A 21,621-nucleotide genomic window follows, 5' to 3' on the forward strand; every position below is an offset into this window, starting at 1 on the left:
GTGACTGTCTTGTGTTTAAAGAATCCATATTTTACCATAAAAATCAATGTGAAAATAAATGGGAAGTCTTACTGACATTAATATATTTAACAGCATAATAAGGGGGACTCACTTGAGATATACTGTGTATCTTGCTAGCTGGTGCCTTTCCAAAAAAACCATTAGCATTTAGATAAATGGAGTCACAAATTAATAAAAATTATCACATTAAAAATATATTATTTATTCACCAGGTAATAAACATACTAATTCTACTACAGTTCAAAGCAAATAAGAATTTAAACATTTTTTCTTTAAATCACCTCGGAAATGTATTAATTTTATACAACATAATCTTTTTTTAGTAAAAGTAAACTAAAATAGGTAATTTATATAGCTTATATTCTTAAAATAAAATATATTTTAATGAACATACACTTTCTCATTTCATTTTGCTTGGATGTAGGATATAGTGTTTCAAAATGAAAATAAACACACATAGTAAAAACCAAAACCAAAACAAGTATGCAAAAACATTTTATTTATAATAGATCAACATTTTTGACATGAAAGGTAGCCACTTTCAATTTCTCAGGAATGCCTAGAATCCAACAGTTTCCGTAAAGACTAGTTACTTAACAATTATTTCACTGTAGGTAAAAGAAATAATTTCAGAATAAACTTTTTAAATGGCTTTGCCTATGGCAACTTATTTTATAAGCTTTAATATGTGGTAAGCTAGCTTTCCCAGGAAGTGAATATAAACCACCTATGTTCCAAGTGTATTAAACCAGTTTATACAACAAACATGACAATCACCCATTTGTATCAGCTGTGCTCAAAAGAGAATTCTCTTTACCAAAATATGCATTTTTCAAAAAGGCCTCACATTAACCCCTTAAACCAACCACCTCCCTTCTATGTCCAGGACCACTCTTTTCTACTTCAAGTTGCGTTACTTTAAAGACAACTGTCAAATTCCAGCGGAACAGTACACTGACTTAAGACTCTATGTAATATATATCAAACACAAGAATAGTCACTGACTTTAAGGGACAAGGTGATGACTAACCAGTAATAATTTAGCCAATGTCATTTTTAGTTTAGAGGGAAAAAAGCAGCCCCCAAATGTCCTGAACTTTTCTGTACTTCTCTGTAACACACAGAATGAAAAGATAATCTCTGAAATTAAAATCATTAGAAAACATCTTAATAAAATGTTTTATGTAAATAGGTGTTAACTATTAGATTCAAACCATTATTTTCTTCTGTATTTCGGTTTGGGAAAAAATGTCACAATTATTAGGTCTTCTTACTTAAATTTAGTTTTGAGAATTTAAATCTACTACACACCAGTATGTAAAATTCACCTTGGTTAACCACTCCCCATGCTTCTGTGCTGGGTTTCCTCAGGTAAGTCCATTATATGCATGTAAGTGATGGGGAGGTTTAAATAGCACTTAAAGAATATTCATGAGAGTGCTGAAATATTGAAAGTTTCATTATTATCTACTTACTGTAGGATTTGCAATTCAAATTCATTGCAGTATTATAAACACTGTGTGAATGGAATGCACACAATTCCTACAGACACACAAACTGAAGTCCAAAAGGCACAGAGTAATGCTGGTGGCTCTTTCTAGTCAGTTAAGAAACAATAAAAAGTCTGCATTATTCTTTCATAATTTAAATACTTAAGTAATCTCCACTTTTATTACTTTATAACAATGACTGCAAATTTACATTATTTTAAGTACCACTGTAATAGCTTAGTGTATAATACAGATATTTGCTAATATCCCATCCAAAAATTAAAAAAAAAACATATATATATATATATATATATATATATATATATAAAATTATTCTGAAAGACAAGAACATAGAGGAGGGACTTGGTACAGACTATCAACTCAATTTTTTATCACCACAGTTGTAACTCCAAAATTAACAGATATACAGCAATAATCAAAAGCAGTGCAAATATCTTTGGAGGTTAAGATAAAATTATAATGCAAGAACATAAAAAAGAAATAAAAAAAGGCAAGTACTTCAAGTACAAGGAACCAGTCTGCTTGAGGTCCATTTAGTGTTTACTGGGGGCTTCCTTCCTGCTTTTACTTCTTTCTCTGAAACACATTGGCCAACATGGCACCTGATGTTGTCAACTGGCCCATTTTGTTCAAAAACTTGGTCTTTGTATCTTCACTCACTAAGCTTGCAGCAATTGACATTGAGCTAGGAAAGAAATTTTGAAATTCGTGTAAAGCAATTAAAAAACTAAAATATCTATTTTTTCATTTCTTTAGTAGTATAACATTAATAAATGCATTCTGAACTGGTATCACAAAAGGGAAACTAGTATTTACGGAGTAGAGTTTTTTGGTACCATAATAGGTTAGCAGCTTTCATGTTCATTGTTTTTTTAAAGGAAGCAGTGTGGTATAGTGATTAGGAGAAAGTGTGGAATGAGACTGAATCTCGGTTCTGTCATTTACCAGCTGTGTGACTTTGGGCGAGTTATTTAGTCTCTGTTTCCTCATCTATAAAATGGAGATAATTCTAGTACCTACCTCACAGGGCTATTTAGGATTATACGAGTGTAAAGTGCTTATTAGCAGTGCCAGGCACGTAATACCATGCTCTAACTGTTAGTTATTCTTCTTATTATCAGCATTACTTCATTTAATTCTTACAGCAACCCTGGGAGATAGATATTACCCCTATTTTCACAGATGAGTAAAGGAAATCTCAGTGAGGTCTTTAAACAATCCTAGGACATATTACTTTTTTAGGGGGGCAGGGTTGGGGAGAAGAAACATGTCCTCAATTGCCAATTGCACTAGTTTTGATGGACAGTGTCAAATCTTTTCCTTTCTTTTTGACCAACCTTCTGTGTAGGAAGTAAGCACAATTTAAATGACTACTAAACACAGCTGGTTTATCATATTACTGAACAGAGTATTGATAAAGGACAATTTTTCAGTGATCCAACAATTGTGCTATAATGGATTCAGTAATCCAGCTTATTGGCCTTGTGGCTTTGGCCAAGATGCTTTAAATCACTGTGATTCAGTTTCCTCCTCTGTAAAATTTTGCAACTGTTACTGCAAAATATCTTCAGGACTAAGTAAGAGAATATGTTTGAACATGTCAAAGACAATGAGTGGCGAGCGAGGTAGAGGAGCTCAACAGACGTCTGTTAAATCTACACATGAAGTATGTGCTGCTACCTAAGACCTCTGGTTCTATGTGGTCTTTAAAGGTGTGTGCTGAGTTACTCAGTTAAATACCCGACCACGATGCCCATCCTGAAAGTCTCTTCTTCCCATTGCTCTCCTGCCAGTACATCAACCTGGTCTGACCCTACGTGCTCTGAATACCCCTCTCTTGCTGCTTTTCCTCTTCCCACAAAGTAATCCTCCATAAGGCTCAGCATTTGGCTCTAGTTCTTCAATTACAAAACTTACTCATTCTATAAGTTTTAAGTAACATCTCCATAGGATGACTCAAAAATATTTATTGAATCACAACATTTTTCCTGAGGGCCAGTCCCACATTACCACTGTTTGCTACATAAAGCCAATGTCTCAAGTTTTTCTTCATACCCTAACTTTAGAAATAACTCCCCACTTTTATTTCTGAGTACAAGTCTTTCACCTCCTTAGGCATTTATTCCTAGGTATGTCATGCTTTTTGTTGCGATGGTAAATGGGAGTGTTTCCTTAATTTCTTTCTGATTTTTCATTGTTGGTGTATAGGAATGCCAGAGATTTCTGTGCATTAATTTTGTATCCTGCAAATTTACCAAATTCATTGATTAGTTCTAGTAGTTTTCTGGTGGCATCTTTAGGATTTTCTATGTATAGTATCATGTCATCTGCAAACAATGACAGTTTTACTTCTTTTCCAATCTGTATTCCTTTTATTTCTTTTCCTTCCCTGATTGCCGTGGCTAGAGTGAACATCCTTGTCTTGTTCCTGATCTTAGTGGAAATGCTTTCAGTTTTTCACCGTTGAGTATGAGGCTTGCTGTGGGTTTGTCACATATGGCCCTTATTATGTTGAGGTAGGTTCCCTCTATGCACATTTTCTGGAGAGTTTTTATCACTCACTTTTATTTCTTTACTTGCCAGTGGTTGTATCCTTTTCCTCTCTTCCCAACAGTGAATATAATGGCTCTCCATTTCAAACTATCATCAAATCTTGTGACTCTATTCTACAACATCTTCTCTATTGTTTACTTTTATTTCTAATGCCAATACTTTACAACTGAATTATTCCAAAAGTTTTAGATCTGGCATCCTTGCATTAGTCAGATTCACCTCTTAAATAATCACTTCTTTATATCACACCCCTTCTCAAAATCTTCAGTGGTCACTTACTACCTACAAGATAAAATATGCATGGCATTCAAGAAACATAGCAATCTAATTCTTATGTGTGTGTGTGTGTTTAACCAACCATCACTACTTAACTTCTAGACCCCCTTGAGTCAGGTCTGCCTAGTCTAATTGTTCAAACCATTCTCAACTTAAATATTTCTTCTTTTATCTCGTGTCTAGCCATCTTTTAATTCCCAGCTCAAGCCCTATCTTTTTCCATGATGCCTTTCCTTAACATTCTAGGTTTATAGTACTGTTTTTTTTTCTGTAGGAAACAGTGTTAAGTAAAAGATAAGTATGATTTTAGTTTGTATCTACAAAAACAGGATACATGACTCAGATAATACTTGAGATACCATGAAGTCTTTTTTAAAAAAAATATTTATTTATTTGGTTGCACTGGGTCTCAGTTGCGGCAGGTGGGCTCCTTAGTTGCGGCTCGCCAGCTCTTTAGCTGTGGCATGCAAACTCTTAGTTGTGGCATGCGTGTGGGATCCAGTTCCCTGACCAGAAATCGAACTCGGGCCCCCTGCATTGGGAGAATGCTTCCCTGGGAGTGTGCGCCACCAGGGAAGTCCCCCATCAAGTGTTAATGATATTCTAAGAAGAGTGCAACAATGATGCTAAGGAGTCTGGAAACCATAAGAGGTAAAAGTGAAAGGAATGAAGAATGTTTGGTTTGGAGAAGAGAAGATTTAGGAGACTTAAGATACCTCTCTGTGTTACTCATGAAAAATGAGATATATAATATATATCTGCACAGCTGTATATATCCATAGAGCACATCACAATTACCTGGGGGAACTTTTTGAAATGTGGACACCTAGACGTAACACCAGTGAGTCGGATTTTTTCCATCTGGGGTAGAGGACCCACGTATGTATTTTACAAAGCTTTCTAGTGAAGAACAATTACATTATGGCTTTTTTTTTTTTTTTCTGAAGAAAGAGTTTACATTTTTATCAGTTAGACAAAAGGGTCTGACTCTGACCCCTCCGCCAAATGATGAAAACTTGGTATAGAGAGTAGATGTTATAGGAAGGGAGACTTTAACTCAGGATGAGAAAGGAATATTTTAAAAACAGAGTTGTTAAAAATGAAATGGGCTGCCTTGTAATGTCTTCTTACTGCAGGCTTTCAAGGGATTCTCAGATCTTTCCTTTGCAACTCATAGCCAACCAGCTGTCATTTCTTATTGATTCTGAATCTATAGAATCTCTTACTTCTGGCCTATCTTTAAAATTATTTATGTCCTAGAATAGTTCTCTCTCTCTCCACATCACTATATCTTGCAAATCAAAGATCACTATTCCTTCTCTTTGAAACCCCTATTTGATTTTTTGACACCACTCTGATTTGCCTCCTATTTCTCAGTTAAGCTTCTCGTAAATGCTGCACTTTCAAAAAAAAATTATTTATTTTATTTATTTATTTTTGGCTGCATTGGGTCTTTGTTGCTGCGTGTGGGCTTTCTCTAGTTGTGGCAAGCAGGGGCTACTCTTTGTTGCGGTGCACGGGCTTCTCCTTGCAGTGGCTTCTGTTGTTGTGGAGCATGGGCTCATGGGCTCTAGGTGTGCGGGCTTCAGTAGTTGTGGCTCTTGGGATCTAGAGCACAGGCTCAGTAGTTGTGGCGCACGGGCTTAGTTGCTCCCGGCATGTGGGATCTTCCCGGACCAGGGCTCGAACCCGTGTCCCCTGTATCGGCAGGTGGATTCTTAACCACTGCACCACCAGGGAAGTCCCTTAAATGCTGCATTTTAAATGTTGGTCTAATTCCAGGTCTGAGCTCCCTTTCCAAGTGATATCATCTATCCACCTCTAGTCCTTACCTAAGCCTTTAATTACCACCTATATCCTAATGGTTCCTAAATCTCAATAACTGCTTGTAGTGTTTTTCTTCCTGTACCTCAAATTTTAAATATTCCTCTTCAGAACAGTTCCATTTGGTTGTATGGTGCCATCATTCAATCTGGGAATTCTTATTAGATTCTAGTTCTCTCTTACTCTAACCTGTTGCCATGTTAAACTGAGTTCACATTTGAATATATCTTGAGTCCATCTTATTCTCATACTCACTGTTACATATAGGCAGTAAAACATGGTGGTTAAGACCATGGTCTCAAGAACCACAATGCCTGGGTTTGAATTCTGGTTCCTCCACTTAGTAGCTAGGTGGCCTTTGAGCAAGTTACCTAACCTCTGTGTCATCTGTAAAATGGGAATAGTAATAGTATCTACTTCATAGGGTTATTATGATAAATTATTAGCAAATATATGAAAAATGCTGAGAATGGTGTCTGGTTCATGAGTGTATCTTATTATTACCTGCCCATCCATGCCCATACCTGCCTTCATCATGGGTTACTACAGTAGCTTTCTGTTCCACCTGCTTCTCTGTTGCTTGTATTCACTAGAGCATGGCTTCCAAAGCAGTGGTTCTCAAAGTGTGGCTCCTGGACCCAGAGTATTAACATCACCTGGGAATTTGTTGCAATTCAAATTCTCAGGCTCCATCCCAGATCTTCTGAATCAAAAACTCTGGAGATGGCACCCAAAAATTTCCAGGTGATTCTGATGGACCCTAAGGCCTGAGAAGCAAAGTTACTAAGGGTTGGTAAACTAAGGGTCACAGGCCAAATCCAGTCTGCTGCCTGTTTTTGTAAATAAAGTTTTATTGGAATGCAGCCATAGCCATACATTTCCATATTGTCAATGGCTGCTTACTGCTACAATAGCAGAGTTCAATTGTGTACTTGTAACAGAGACCATATGAATCGCAAAGCTTAAAATATTTACTGTCTTTACAGAGAAAGTTTGTTGACTCCTGGCCACAGGATAAGTCCAAACCTCTCATGTAGCATACAAAGTTCTTTATTAATGGTGCCCGTCTACCTTTATAGACTTATCTCTATTGTTCTCCCGTACATACTCTGTGCTGTAGCTTTAATTACAGTTCCCAAATATGCTTTTCTGAAACTTTTGTCCTTTGCACAGTGCTGATATTTCTGCATGTAATCCCTTTTCTCTTTTCTTTTGCCTCCGGTTGGAGGGTGGATCAGTTCATTACTTTGGAAACTGGTACATAAAGAGAAAGAATTGAACATTTATCTTGTCTTTACTATATAAACGGTATAACTTGGTAAAAATAGTACATATGGGGGACGGTTTTCTTTCTGAAGAATTCTAGCTGACAAATGAAGAAGGAATGATAGAGTAATACATTTTGTAATTGCTAATGAATTAAAGGATCTGGCATTCATCATTAATAGATGTTAACATCACCAAAAAAAGAGAGAAGCAGACATTACCTGCCTCACAATGAAAACACACCTCCTCCTACGTAGAAGTCTTGGCAAATAAAAAACATGCCCCAAACCTGATTACATCTCTAGATCTAGATCCAACTAGTAAATTTATGGGAAATACAGAGGAACATTTTGAACCACACAAGGGAAATGCAATTAGCAAGATTTGGACTGTGGGAACCTCTATAGGACAAATGACTCAGTTCCTTCAACAAGTAAATTGTATGGAGAAAAAAAGAGATACAAGGGGGAACCTCTGAATTAAAAGAGATTCAAGAAACATATTAACCACTTATAATATATGGAATGTTGGATCCTGACTCAAGGAAACAAACTGTAGGGAAAAAACGAACAACAAATCAATAATGACATTTATGAAACATTAGAAATTTGAACAAAGGCCAGATAATAAATGATATTAAGGAGTTGTTATGGTGTGATGATACTGTGTTTATGTTTAAAAAAATAGCACTTATCTTTTAGAGATGTATATCAGAATATGGGAGGGGAGAAGAGTTGGGTATAGATGAAATAAAATTGACTATGAGTTGATAATTGTTGAAGCTGAGTGATGAGTACATGGGAAATCATTATACCATGTTTATTTTTGTGTTAATTTGAAATTCTCTACAGTAAGAGTTTAAAAAAAAATGTTAATATAGAGGATTTGAATAACATTTACAATAGCCAGGACATGGAAGCAACCTAAGTGTCCATCGACAGATGAATGGATAAAGAAGATGTGGTACATATATACAATGGAGTATTATTCAGCCATAAAAAGGAACGAAATTGGGTCATTTGTAGAGATGTGGATGGATCTAGAGACTGTCCTACAGAGTGAAAGAAGTCAGAAAGAAAAAAACAAATACCGTATATTAACACATATATGTGGAATCTAGAAAAATGGTACAGATGAACCGGTTTGCAGGGCAGAAATTGAGACACAGAGTAGAGAACAAATATATGGACACCAAGGGGGGAAAGCAGAGGCACGTGTGGGTGGTGGTGTGATGAATTGGGATATTGGGATTGACATGTATACACTGATATGTATAAAATGGATGACTAATAAGGACCTGCTGTATAAAAAAATAAATTTTAAAAGAAGTTAAAAAATAAATGATAATATAGAGGACTTGAATAACATGGGAAAATATGATTATAAATGTGAACTTTTTTTTTTCTTAAAAAGGAAGGTCATGTAACCAAAGCAATCTTAGAAAGTTACAAAGAGATTTCTTTCTTGTAAAATTCCTGCATGATAATTCATGAAATAATTCATTTAGAATGTATTTCACATATAATTTTTCTCAGTTTTGGTCTAAAACCTTTTACATCTTAAACTAATAAGGCACCAAATAATTTTAATATTTAATGTACAACAAATGAACAGAATTATTTGCTTTAATGTTAACTTTATGGATTTTGTGTTCAGAATAGAAACCTATCAAAGTATGTCTATTGTTTTATAACTTTCCATGGCTAAAATGATAGAAGAGCTCCCACCATTCTAGGAGACTAAAGCAAGAGTTCTGACTCATAGTAAAAGGCAAAAGACTGTATGTGTGTGTGTGTGTGTGTGTGTGTGTGTGTGTGTGTGTGTGTGTGTGTGTGTGTGTGTGTGTGTGTGTGTGTGTGTGTGTGTGTTGGGGTTGTGGGTGTGGAGGAGTGTGTTTCTGTGTACCTAGCCTGACAAGATGAAACACTTATTCCTGGTAGTCAGTTTTATAAAGGAAACACCGTTGAGCTTTTCATGCCTAACAGAGTCCATTTAAGATCAACTGGTCAAGGTTACTTCAGAAAGAGTTAGAGTACACACAGACTACTTGTAAATTACTTCCTGTCCTGAAATGCCCAACTTTATTCTTTCACATCTATGCTCATATTTTAATTTCACTGAATCTTTGAATTCTAATTAGTTTGGTTAGAAGCATGGGACTAGAACATTCACAAGTTGACAATCCTTTATGCAGTGAATCAAGTTAAATCTTACAACTCCTCTCATAAATTTCTACAAACTACGTTCACCAGTGATTCCCAAACCAGCTACCTATCAGAATCTGTTTGGAAGCTTGTATTTATTTTATTTTTATATTTTACTGAAGTATAACTGATATACAATCTTATATAAGTTACAGGTTTATAATATAATGATTCATAATTTTTAAAGGTTATACTCCATTTATAGTTATTATAAAATATTGGCTATATTCCCTGTGTTGTACAATATATCCTTGTAGTTTATTTTATACATAATACTTTGTACCTCTTAATCCTCTACTCCTATATTGCCCCTCCCTCCTTCCCTCTCCCCACTGGTAACCACTAGTTTGTTCTCTATGTCTATGAGTCTATTTCTTTTTTGTTATATTCACTAGTTTGTTGTATTTTTTAGATTCTTCATATAAGTGATATCATACAGCATTTGTCTTTCTCTGACTTATTTTGTTTAGCATAATACCCTCCAAGTCCATCCATGTTGTTGCATATCGCAAAATTTCATTCTTTTTTATGGCTGAGTAGTATTCTACTGTATGCATGTATGTGTGTGTGTGTGTGTGCGTGTGCATGTATATATATATATACACATATATATGTATATATATATATATATATATATATATACATGCGCGCGCGCGCACACACACACACACACACACACACACACCACGTCTTCTTTATCCATTCATCTGCTGATGGACACTTAGGTTGCTTCCATACCTTGGCAATTATAAATAATGCTGGCTGCTATGAACATTGGGGTGCATATATCTTTTCAAATTAGTGTTTTTGTTGGAAGCTTTTAAATATACAGATCCCTAGGCTGACTCAGAATGCTGAGGTCACAGAGAATGAGATAGAGATCTGAATTTTATATTTCCCAGATGGTTTATGGATTAGCATTAGAGAACTGCTGTTTTAAAGGATTTTCTTATCTTCCAAATTAATGACTACAAAATAACACAATATAAAACACTACACCCACCTAAAGAAAATTTATATAGAGAAATTAAGGTTAATTAAAGCCTTAAAAAAAGAATTAATGTCTTACCCTTGAGGCTCTTGGACGGTCTTGTTCTCTACTTTTTGTTCACATTCTTTTATCATGGAAGTTAAAATAACCTGATTTAAAAAAAAACGACTTTAGAGAAATACTGTTAACATAGTAAAATGCTACGGTTTAAAGTTTTTAATTGAATTTTTAATATTCCCATAAGCTAATATGTTAACTAAAAATTGAAAATTTTGGCAGTTACTTAGTTAAAGGAATTCACATTGGATTGCTAGACTAGGTACCGAAATAGCTTTAAAAGATCTCAATTGTATAACTTAATAATTTACTTTGATTTTCACTAACCTTCCTTCTGAGTCTGATTCCATTCTCCCTTAGCTTTCCCCACTATCTAATGTTAAAAGTAAAATTTACATACATTTAAAAAATACACATACCATGGTCAGACATATTTTCCCAGTAAAAGCTGTTCTGTCCCTTGTCCCTTTCTTTTTCCAGGTTGCTAAAAGCAAGATGCTCTATTTTAAAGTCTAGGGCAGAGACCAGATATAGGTCTGTGGTCACTAAAACTGGGGAGACAATGGGTGTCTAAGAGTTGCTATCACTCTTGCGGGGAGACTGAGTGAGTAATGGAAAGGGTGGGGGGATGGAAGCTACTGCCCCAAGTGCTGGCACCCACACCAGAAACCAAATGGCCCTCCTGAATTTTCTTGGCCCATATTTGTGCATGGAGGTCACTAGACAACAAACTTATTGTCACCCTCTACGTGCTAGGCATGTTTTTAGACACAGAGGATGCAGCAAATAGACAACATTCCCTCCTTGTGGAGAGCTTATGTTCCTTTGTTATAGACAACAAACACAAAAAATAAGTAAATCATATAGTATATTACAAAGTGATAAGGGCTTTGGAAAGAACACTGAGTGAGATAAGGGGTATAGAAGGCCAAAGTGAAGAATATTACAATTTACATGGAGGTGTTCTAAGCAGGTTTCATGGAGAGGATGATATTTAAGCAAGAACCTGAGGGACATGAGGAGTAAGTGTGTGAGACCCTGGTTAGAGGCTGAGCAAAGACTCCAGGTGGGAGTATGTCTATTGTATTCTAAGCCTGGAAGCCAGAGTGGTGGGTGCAGAGTGAGCAAGGGGGAAGGCAGAAGGTGAGGCCCGGGAGGTAAGGAGGAAGGAGCTGGGTCCTCTAGTGCCTTGCAGATTATGGTAAAGACTTTTGATTTTGTAATGTTTTCCCGCTCTCTCGTCTGACACATTACAGATTTCATTTGTTTGGCTCTTTTCTTTTGCATCAGTGTTTTTTTGGGAGAGTTTTTGTACTTTCTCTTCCGCTCCCTGTATTGTCCGTTCCCTCCAGTATCCTTTTTCTTGTGTGTATATTTTCATCTCTGTCTTTGATGTCAGAGGCTTTTTTCAAATGGTTGGTGATCTTGGGATATCCACTAAAGACTGAGGTACTAAAACGTTGATTAGAATCTCTTCATGCCTGAGTAAATTCACTTTAAGGTGACTCTGGCACAAACTTTCTGCCAATCTTTTCTTCCCTGCAAATATAATTCTGGCTGCCACCCCATTCCTGGAGCTAAGAAGGAGACAGGTAATGAGGTTTCTAATGACTAACTATACCTTTGACTTAATTTCCCTCCTTTCATTATAGCACCTTATTCCTGCTCTCAGCTAGGCCTGATATCTCAAGTCTAGAAAGGAAAGCTCCAGTCTTCCACCAAGGTTCAAAAGGGAATCTGGGAGTCTGATACTTTCAAAAACTTTTAACCCTCCCCCTATTTTCAGTCCCACACTACACTAATGGAAGGTAGTGAAAATAAGGCTTCTTATTTGTTCTATTCTACAAGTAGTCTTCATTTTCGATGCAAAAATCCTGAACAGAATACTAGTAAACTGAATCTACCTTCATATAAAAGGAATTATATACCATAACCAAGTGGGATTTATTGCAGTAGTGCAAAGGTTGCTTTAACATGTACAAATCCATTAATATAAAATATTGTAAGAGAATAAAAAACACAACCATGTAATCATCTCAACTGACACAGAAAAAACCATCTGACAATATTCAACACCCTTTCATGATAAAAATACTCAAGCAACTAGCAAAAAAAGTGAACTTCCTCAGGCTGATAAAGGGAATCTATAAAATATACAAAGCAAAAATTGAGAAAACTGAAAGGAGAAAGACACAACTCACAATCATAATTTTAACATGTCTTTCAATAGCTGATAGAACAAGCAGATTACAAAAAACTAATACAAATATAAGAGAACTGACTCATAAAATTAACTACCTTTACCTTATGAAAAAAAATCCATGGATCAATAAAAATATAATGGAAATGAGAATCTAATTTGAACTAAATGATAACAAAGCTACAATGCAGTAAAAGGGATGTGGCTAAAGGAGCGCTTAGAGGCTTAAATTTATGTATCAGAAAAGAAGAAAAGTTAACAAGTAAATAATCTAAGTCTCCTCCTTAAGGAGTTAGAAAAACAGAAAAAAAATCAAATCTAAAGAAAGCAGAAGGAAATAAAGATGAAAATAGAAATCAATGAAACTAACACATAGAGAAAAGTCAACACAGCCAAAAGTTCAATATTTGAAAAGGTTAATAAAATTGATAAACCCCTATCAAAAGTATTTTAAAAAGAAAGCAAGAAACAAATTGATATCAGAAGTAAAAGAGGGGTAGCAATATAATAGATCCTACAGTAAGGAAAAGGGAAAAAAATAAAAGTATTACACAAGAATCTATTATTTACAGGTGACTTTTCTACACTTGAAACTTATAAAAAATCCAGTGACATTTTGTTATTAGAATTAATAATAAAGTTTCTCAGGTTGGCCAGACATAAGTTCAACATACAAAAGTTATATTGTTTCTATACATCAGCAAGAAAGGGTTAAAAACCATATAATCCTAAAAAAGGTAGCATTATAACATTATAGATATAAAGTGACAGTTTTTTCAAACAAAGTTATAAAACTTTATTAAAAGACATTAAAGGAGATCTAAATAAACATAAGATATAGTATATTCTGGATAGGAAGACTCAAAATCATGAAGTTGATGTCTCTCCCAATTAATTTATAGAATCAACTCAATTTCAATCAGAATCTCAATGAGATCTTTCTTGGAGTCTCATAAAATAATCCTAAAATTTACATAAAAACGCTAAGGGTCATGAACAGTTCTAAAAAAGGACAGGGTGCTAGACTTGCCCTATTAGATTTTAGGACTTTTTAACAAGGCAATCGTAATGAAGACAGGGTATCAATGTTACAATAATTGAGAAAGAGACCAGTGGAAAAGAATGTTCCCTAATAACAGACACATGCATACAAGGAAACATCATCTATGATAGAGGTGGCACTGCCAATCAGTATAGACATGATGCACTGTTCAATAAACAATAATGGGACAACTGGTTATCCATATAGAAAAAAATGTAACTTAAGCACTACCTCACATCATACGTAAAAACTAATTTTAGATGGATTAAGAATTTTATTGTGAAAATACAACTTTAAACATTTTAAGAAGAAAGTATAGGAGATCATGTCATGGAACTGATCAATCAATCTATTAAAAAATTAAAAATCAGTGTTCAAATGGGCCAAAAATGTGAAAAAACATCAAAAATTGGAAAAAGATATTCATAAAACACAAAACTGACTGAATACTGATATTCCAATTATATAACAAACTTCAAGGAAATAATAGGAAAAAAGACAACCCAAAGTGGGAAAAATGGGCAAAAAACCTAAAAAGGCTTTGATGTTAGTGAACATACAAATAATTCTCAAGTTTGACAATAATCAGGGAAATGCAAATGAAAACCATAATGATATACCACTTTATATCTACTGAATTTAAAAAGTCTAAGAATACCAAGTGTTGACAAAGATATGGATGAAAAGGCTACATACTCCTGCATGCTCCTATCAGGTCTGAAAAGTGTCCTTTCGGTGCAGCACTTTGATCAGTAGTGATCGTAGAGACAGAAGATTTGTTGGATTACTGTGATGGTAATGAATACGACGTACCAACAGACAGTGTGAAAGTTGAGAGAGGGGGTGTAAACTGCTGGGAGGAAAAAGAGATATGAGGGAGGGATGAAGGGAAGATTTTGTTTTTGTTTTGATTTGTTTAGGAGAGAAGAGTCAAACACAATAATAGTTTAAAGAAAAGCTGCTAGAAAAACAGGCTGAAGATATAGAATAGGAAATAAATGACAAACAGGGTTTTGGAGAATACAGGAAGACAAATAGAATGAAAAGAGTTATGAGGAAATGGAGAGAGAAAATAGAAACTTTGCTTCTAAGAAAGTTAATGGTCAGAGATAATACTGTACAGCATTTTATAGATAAAAAGCATTTCACATACACTCTCTTACTAAATTCTAACTATATTCAGTGAAGGACAGTACGTTATTCCTACTTTAGAGAATTAAACAGAAGCTCAAAGATGTTGAAGGAGTGTCTTAAGATCTCATAGCTAGTAAATAAATCCATAAAATGATGCTGAACTAGACTTTAAAAAATTAGGCACAGCATATCATAATCACACCTCATATGGAGAAGAATCAAAGTCTATATAGGAGATATTAAAACACATGAACATGGCACTGATAATCACAGTGGCTTAATCATGATAGTAGCTTACCTCATGCTCTGGAGAAAGATGTTCCATGTCAATTCGTAAACATCTGAGACCAGGTAAGAAGTGATTAACCATTAAATCCTCTGAAATGACTTGAGATGAGGTAGTTAAGGAGATTAAAAAAAAACAAACTGGTATGTCCAACAGAACAACAGAAGAATATAGAAGAAGCAGATCTCTTAAATGCTGCCTATGGCACGCTGATCACTTAGAGCAAACAGGCTTCTGTCAAGCACGATCTGTATTTGTTGAGTTAGTTACTTGTCAAGAGGCAACTGTGTTTATTCCCACAAATCTCCTTATGTCAGTGGCATTGATTATTGTAACAGCGCATAATTTAATTACATGGTATGTAAACGTTATGAAATAATAAGGGTGAAAATTAAATCATGAAATTTAATTGGATGTTTAAATGAGTATGAAAAGTAAAAAAATTAATGTTTCCATGACAACTAAGTTGAAAGTTTCAGAAAAAATTGATAAAGGCCAGTTGCTTAAAACACTGCTGCTTGGATACATATAGCTGATTCACTTTGTTAAACAGCAGAAACTAACACAACATTGTAAAGCAATTATACTCCAATAAAGATATTTTAAAAATTGCTGCTTAATTATATATATGACAACTGTAAATATATACATATTTAAATATAAAGAAAAATATAAAAATCTAGAAAAATTCAGTACCCAGTATCAGAAATGTTTCTGGATTCTCTTTAAAGAAACTTAAGCTAAAATTCATAGACAATTATATTACGAATGTGGTTCACCTAAGAAAGCTGATGTTTAATTCTAATCAGCAGACACACAAAAGAAATGCCTCAGTCCTACATCAAAAGCCTGGTAAAAGAAATGACATTTATGTGTTTAAGTTAAAAGAAGTTCTCTTAGGTATATACCATTTTCCTGATTTCTTATTCTAACCATTCTGTTAAACTGACCCACACTGGTCCTCACTGAATTGGGCAAGAGAGCTTTTGCTGTAATAAGTTTAGTACTACTTATATTTCCTAGCCATATGAGTTTTAGTTGATTATATGACATTGAAAGGAGTCAGGAAAGCAGATGCATTTCTCAACAATTCACCTTGTTTATTCACATCGCTTCTGACACATTCTCACCTATTATAGTTGTGAGCCATCTAAAAATATTTCTTATTTAATATTATACCATATTAAAGTGAAAAATGCCAGTAAATGAGTTCCTTTATAAAGATGAGTTAGTCTTTCTGAAAAAAATAGTAAATTATATTAAGTAAAAAAAAATCCATATAACTACTGCCTTAAAAATATAGTTATAAATAAACACTAGTTGTAAATAAAACTCCTATAATTGAGTGACTTATAAATAGGCAGTTATAAAAATATAGACATCATTTGGTTGAACCAAATCCCTATAGATATACAAAGTTCTACAACCTAATGGCTATGTAGTTTTATTTTCTGGGTATAGGAAAAGTATCACCTAGATATATCTGTGAGTGACCTTTGGATTAGAGAAAGGTCTCTGATCTAGAGAAATCTGGGCATGGATTGAGAAACTGAAAATGGCCTTACTTGGTGGTAAGAGGGAAGACACTTTCCTTCTCCTCTCTCTCTACCCACTGTTTGGTCCTTTTCCCCCATGGAACCCCACAATCTTTCTTAGGGGATGGAAACTTAGAGATCATTTAGTCCTATCTGACGTTAGGAATCACCTCTACCTCATCTGTGAATGGTGGTCATAAAGCCTCTGACTGCTAACAATGACAGGACATTCAGTTTTGTAAGACAGATCTCTGCATTTTTAGAGAGCTCAATTTGAAAGTTTTTCTTATAAACACAATAGGCCTCTCCATGACCTCTGCTTGTTAGTGTTTGCTCTGCATTTTAGTTACACAAGCGTGCCTAACCTTTTTTCTATATAACAACCTTTAAAATAATTCTCAAATTATCTTTTCATCCCTAAACCATTTCTTTTCCAGGTTAAACATTTCTAAATTCCTTCAAATTTTTCTTAAACATGATTTCTTGACTTAATACCATGCCAAATGTTAAATTATATAGATTTCCTATGTCCCTATTGAAACACGATGTCGTGCTGAAAGGAATACTCTTGTGTTCTATCAGCTCGTAATTCAATAGAACAGCAGAACAGATATGGACAATGTGATTTTATTAGTGGCCATAACCACCCTGTTGACACAAGTACAAGTTCTGACTCACGGAGAACTAACGCTTTTAGTACTTGAACAGGGTCTATTGTTAAGATGGTTCTTCCCCTTACTGTGCTGTTATAAAGACTTTCTACTGTATTTTCTCTAGTAATATTCTGTACATACCTAAATACACAATAATATTCCTTCTATACAGACTTCTATGCTCTTCAGAAACCACTGCTTAGTCCATTTGAAAATTAGGTTAACAGAGCTAAAATTTTTAATCTTTTGACTTTCTCATTTTCCTTGAGGCATATTTCTTTAGAAACTCTGCTATATAAGATTACACACAACTCTTCACTTAAGTTTGTAAACATTTACTTTCGCAAAGTTTAGGGAATAGGTATAAGCGTATCAATGTTTTCTTTCTTTGACATGCCAAACTCTGACATGCCATTATTACTTTCTTGTAAGGGTCCTGTCACTTCTCCATTACTAAAGAGTCCTTTCTTGCTAATTCAGAATTATCACTTCCTCTTTTTGCTTCCTCTATCTTCTCTAAGTTGAAAATGCCAACAAGATAAATCAGGAATGATAGTAAGTTCTGCTTTTAGTGGAATTAAACTTATAGAAGGTATATGGTTAGTTGAGGCAAAATTATCAAAATATGGTATCTCTGCCCACTTTATGATCTATAGTATAAGAAAGTGGCTTATATCAGCCACATGAATAGGCAATTTGTAGCAGAGTCCCAAAATGAAATGCTCTCAACCACACATCGAACTTCAAGTTTTAACATTTCTAAAAGGACCAGTAGCTCCTTAACAGACAGCTCTGCATTTCTTTCTCTACCATCATTTTTTTTTCTGTCAAAATCATAATTCTCTGATTATGTTGTCTAGCACATATTTTTACGGTTATATTCAAGTGTTCAGCCGTTCACTCATTTTTCAATCTCTTATTTCCTCCTTTCTTGAAATATTCTGGCTTTTAATGGGAGAGCCTAAAAGCTAGAGTTTATTCTGCCCATATTTATCTTTACTTCCTTCTTACTTTTATTTTACTAGGCCAAGGATATTAAAGAGAACATTTAACAGGATAGCTAAAGTTCACCGTTCTAGTCACAGTTTTGCTTTTAATTATAAAAAACAGAAGTCACTAATGCCTTTAAGTTTTAGTTTAGTCATTTATAAAATGTAGTGGTTGACATGGGTTAGATGATCTCTGAGCTTTCCTCCAGTTCCACCATCACTGCAAATGATTAACCATGGTGTCCCTGTATTTTTTTCAATGAGTGATATCTCTCCAAGAGATATTCACAGGATCATAAAGACTGTTAAACATTCATTTAAAATGAATGCCAGGACACATACAAGGATTCCTTTTGATTAACAGAAGCCTCAGTTATAACTCATTGCTTGCTTAGTTATATAGCTGATTAACATACATACAATTTTAGTCAATGTTTTCAAAACTATGGAACATATAAACACAGAAGACTTAAGGTTATCTTTTAAAATTATGAGATGGCTAGAATAAGGAGCCATCTTATGGGGCAAGTCAACTCAAATTTTTAATCTTCTACTTAATTACTTCTTAGTTAAGTTGAAGAAAAAAATTCTACTTCTCAATCTTTAACAACTGAGGTTCACTGTAAGACTGATTATTAAATATAGAAATACATTAATAAAGCAAGGATACAACAACAGGAAAGTGCACTGTAGGCTTCAAAAAGATGGGTAGCAATATCCAGTCTTTTAGAATCCACGATTTGTAAGTTGTTCACCAAGGCTAACTTATGCAAATGTGGTATAACAACTGAAAAAAGAAAAAGAAATTATTAATTTTAATCTAAAACATGCTTATACATTAAAAAAATTTTTTTCATTTTATTTTATAAAATTTTATTTTAATTCTGGATGATTTCGAAAGATTACCCACATCCCATACTTGCTTTTTCGTCCTAGGGAAGAAAGCATGTTTTTCAGAATAAATAGTGATCTAGAATTTGGGAGAAATAGATTATAGCATGCCATTATAACCTAATTATGATGATGTATACAGGTCATTTGGCTTCACTGCAATTCAGTTTCCCAATTTGAAAAATGAAAGCCAAATAAACAAATGTAAACAACCTACCTCGTGTTATTATCAGCTTTATAAATAAGTTTATATAAATCTTGTATTACTGTTGCTATTAAAAAGATAAATACAGAGTATACTGATTCATTTTCAATATCAAATTATTTCACTACTTCATGAAACTATTATTAGCTTTAGTTTCTCAAGTTCTTAGCAAAGACCAGTGTCAAATAGCACTGGTGGTTGAGTTTTCAAGTCACCTAATGGGCTCAATATCTTATATCTCAATGAATAGTGTAAAATTTCAAAAATACAGACAACATATTGCTAAAATTAAAGTGGTGGTCCAAGAAACAGTAACCATTTCAGTAGCACTGAGCACTCCTACTGCCTAAGATTGTGTTCTTTAAATACCATTTCCCACTAAAACCAGGGTCCCTTGCGGAAATGGCTTCAGGGTAAGTGATTATCAAATTGTTGATCACATGGTCCCATTCTAGTCCCTGCTTGGTTGGGGGACCCAAAACATGGTTCATAAGCACATACTTCTGACCAACTGTAGTGACTTCATTCATGTCTACCTTAAGCTTGTATATGTTAAAGCCACAATCTCCTTCTAGAAAAATCTCCTGCTTCCTCAATAAACCACTACTATAATTACAACTTTTATGCACCTTAGTAAACGGTAAAAAACCCCACACAAACTTAGGATAACAATGGCCATTTTTAGGGGACTTTTTGACTTATCAAAATTAATAACAACATACTTCAGAGGTGCTCTAGAAAAAATAAGAAGACAAAAAACTCCAAATATTCATTGAATTCCCAATGAATTCACTGAAACTCCGATTCATTAACTGGCATGCTGAGGCCTCAACAAAATGGTGGCTCTGAGACAAAGATTCTCTATTTCATTTCTGCCCAAACATTTTGAAACTGACCTTCCTTGCACTACTTTATCTATAAACACGTGGCCTCTATTCATTCCGCTCATTCCCTGATTTCCTACACAAGCAATCCTTTCCTCAGTGTTTTTCTCAGAAACTCAACAACCACACTATACAAGATCCCTTAAAACTGCTTAACTAGAAAACAAACCTATACAAGTTACTTTAAACTGTAGTCTACAGACAGTTAAAGGCTACAATTAAGGATATTCCTAAATCTCAGAAGATAGAAGTTTACTAAAGAATTCAACATTTCATTATATATGTATTGTCCTGGGCTACCACATCTGTACCAATTAATTCATTTAATTGTTAACCCCTCAGATGGAGATAAATGGTTAAAAGATTTAATAACCTAGATGTGAGTAATTCTACAACTGACCTTCGGTGGGCAAGGAAAACAGGAAATACACAACATAAGGCCACTTCTGAAGCCTTTCACTTAAGGGCAGATTGGACAAAGATTCAAAAGTGCGAACAAAATAAAGATAAATCAATAGGAAACTTTATAAAAATAGATTTTTGTAAACTTTTAAAAAATATTCTGGGGTAGATCCAATAGCAAAAATGAAGGGAATCTTGTCCTCTCTTTTTGTAAATGGGCTTAGATCTAAAATAAGGAACTTTGAAAAAAACTGATCTGAAATGTAAAGCTGCCATGTTAGAAAATCTCCAAGGTATGACTGAACATTTTCAGAGAGACTTATAAAGTTAAAAAAGTAGAAAACAAACAAACAAAACTGTATCATGTTCTGAATAAAACAAATGGCCCCTGAGATAAAATCAGGACCAAAAGGTCCTATAATAACTAAGAGTTGGGAGAGAAAAAGGGCCACTGGAAGAACCAGTGTCTTCTATTCTCTAGGAAATAGAGGGAAAAATATCCAAAAATGCCACTCCAAGGAAGACATTACCACCCAGCAATTCTTTGTTCTTTCTCTAAATTCCTAACAGGAACTGTCTATAAATACAGATGGATAACAATATAGCATCCTTGTCAATATGGGTTCTACTTCATCTACCATTAATCTTATTAATATAGGACACTAAATTCCGCAGGGTAAAGTTTTAAAGCAAAAGA

The 21,621-nt window shown here is 34.4% G+C and overlaps 1 protein-coding gene across 4 annotated transcripts in view; it reads right to left on the bottom strand.

The window, feature by feature from the left end:
- Positions 1-500: 500 nt before the first annotated feature.
- The window catches only part of RELCH (RAB11 binding and LisH domain, coiled-coil and HEAT repeat containing), a 117,151-nt gene continuing 96,030 nt past the window's right edge, over positions 501-21,621 (bottom strand). For 3 of the 4 annotated variants that reach the window (XM_060120958.1, XM_060120957.1, XM_060120956.1), the window contains 4 exons: positions 19,213-19,329; positions 15,378-15,466; positions 10,725-10,795; positions 501-2,217 (listed from right to left, as the gene is read on the bottom strand). In XM_060120958.1, coding sequence (XP_059976941.1) covers positions 2,097-2,217; positions 10,725-10,795; positions 15,378-15,466; positions 19,213-19,329 — 398 coding nt within the window. In that variant the 3' untranslated portion in view covers positions 501-2,096. Of the gene's footprint in view, positions 2,218-7,293; positions 7,440-10,724; positions 10,796-15,377; positions 15,467-19,212; positions 19,330-21,621 lie in introns of all 4 variants that reach the window. The other variant, XM_060120955.1, reaches the window with a different exon arrangement.

Source organism: Lagenorhynchus albirostris, chromosome 14 (genome assembly GCF_949774975.1).
Source record: "Lagenorhynchus albirostris chromosome 14, mLagAlb1.1, whole genome shotgun sequence".
Lineage (NCBI taxonomy): Eukaryota > Metazoa > Chordata > Mammalia > Artiodactyla > Delphinidae > Lagenorhynchus > Lagenorhynchus albirostris.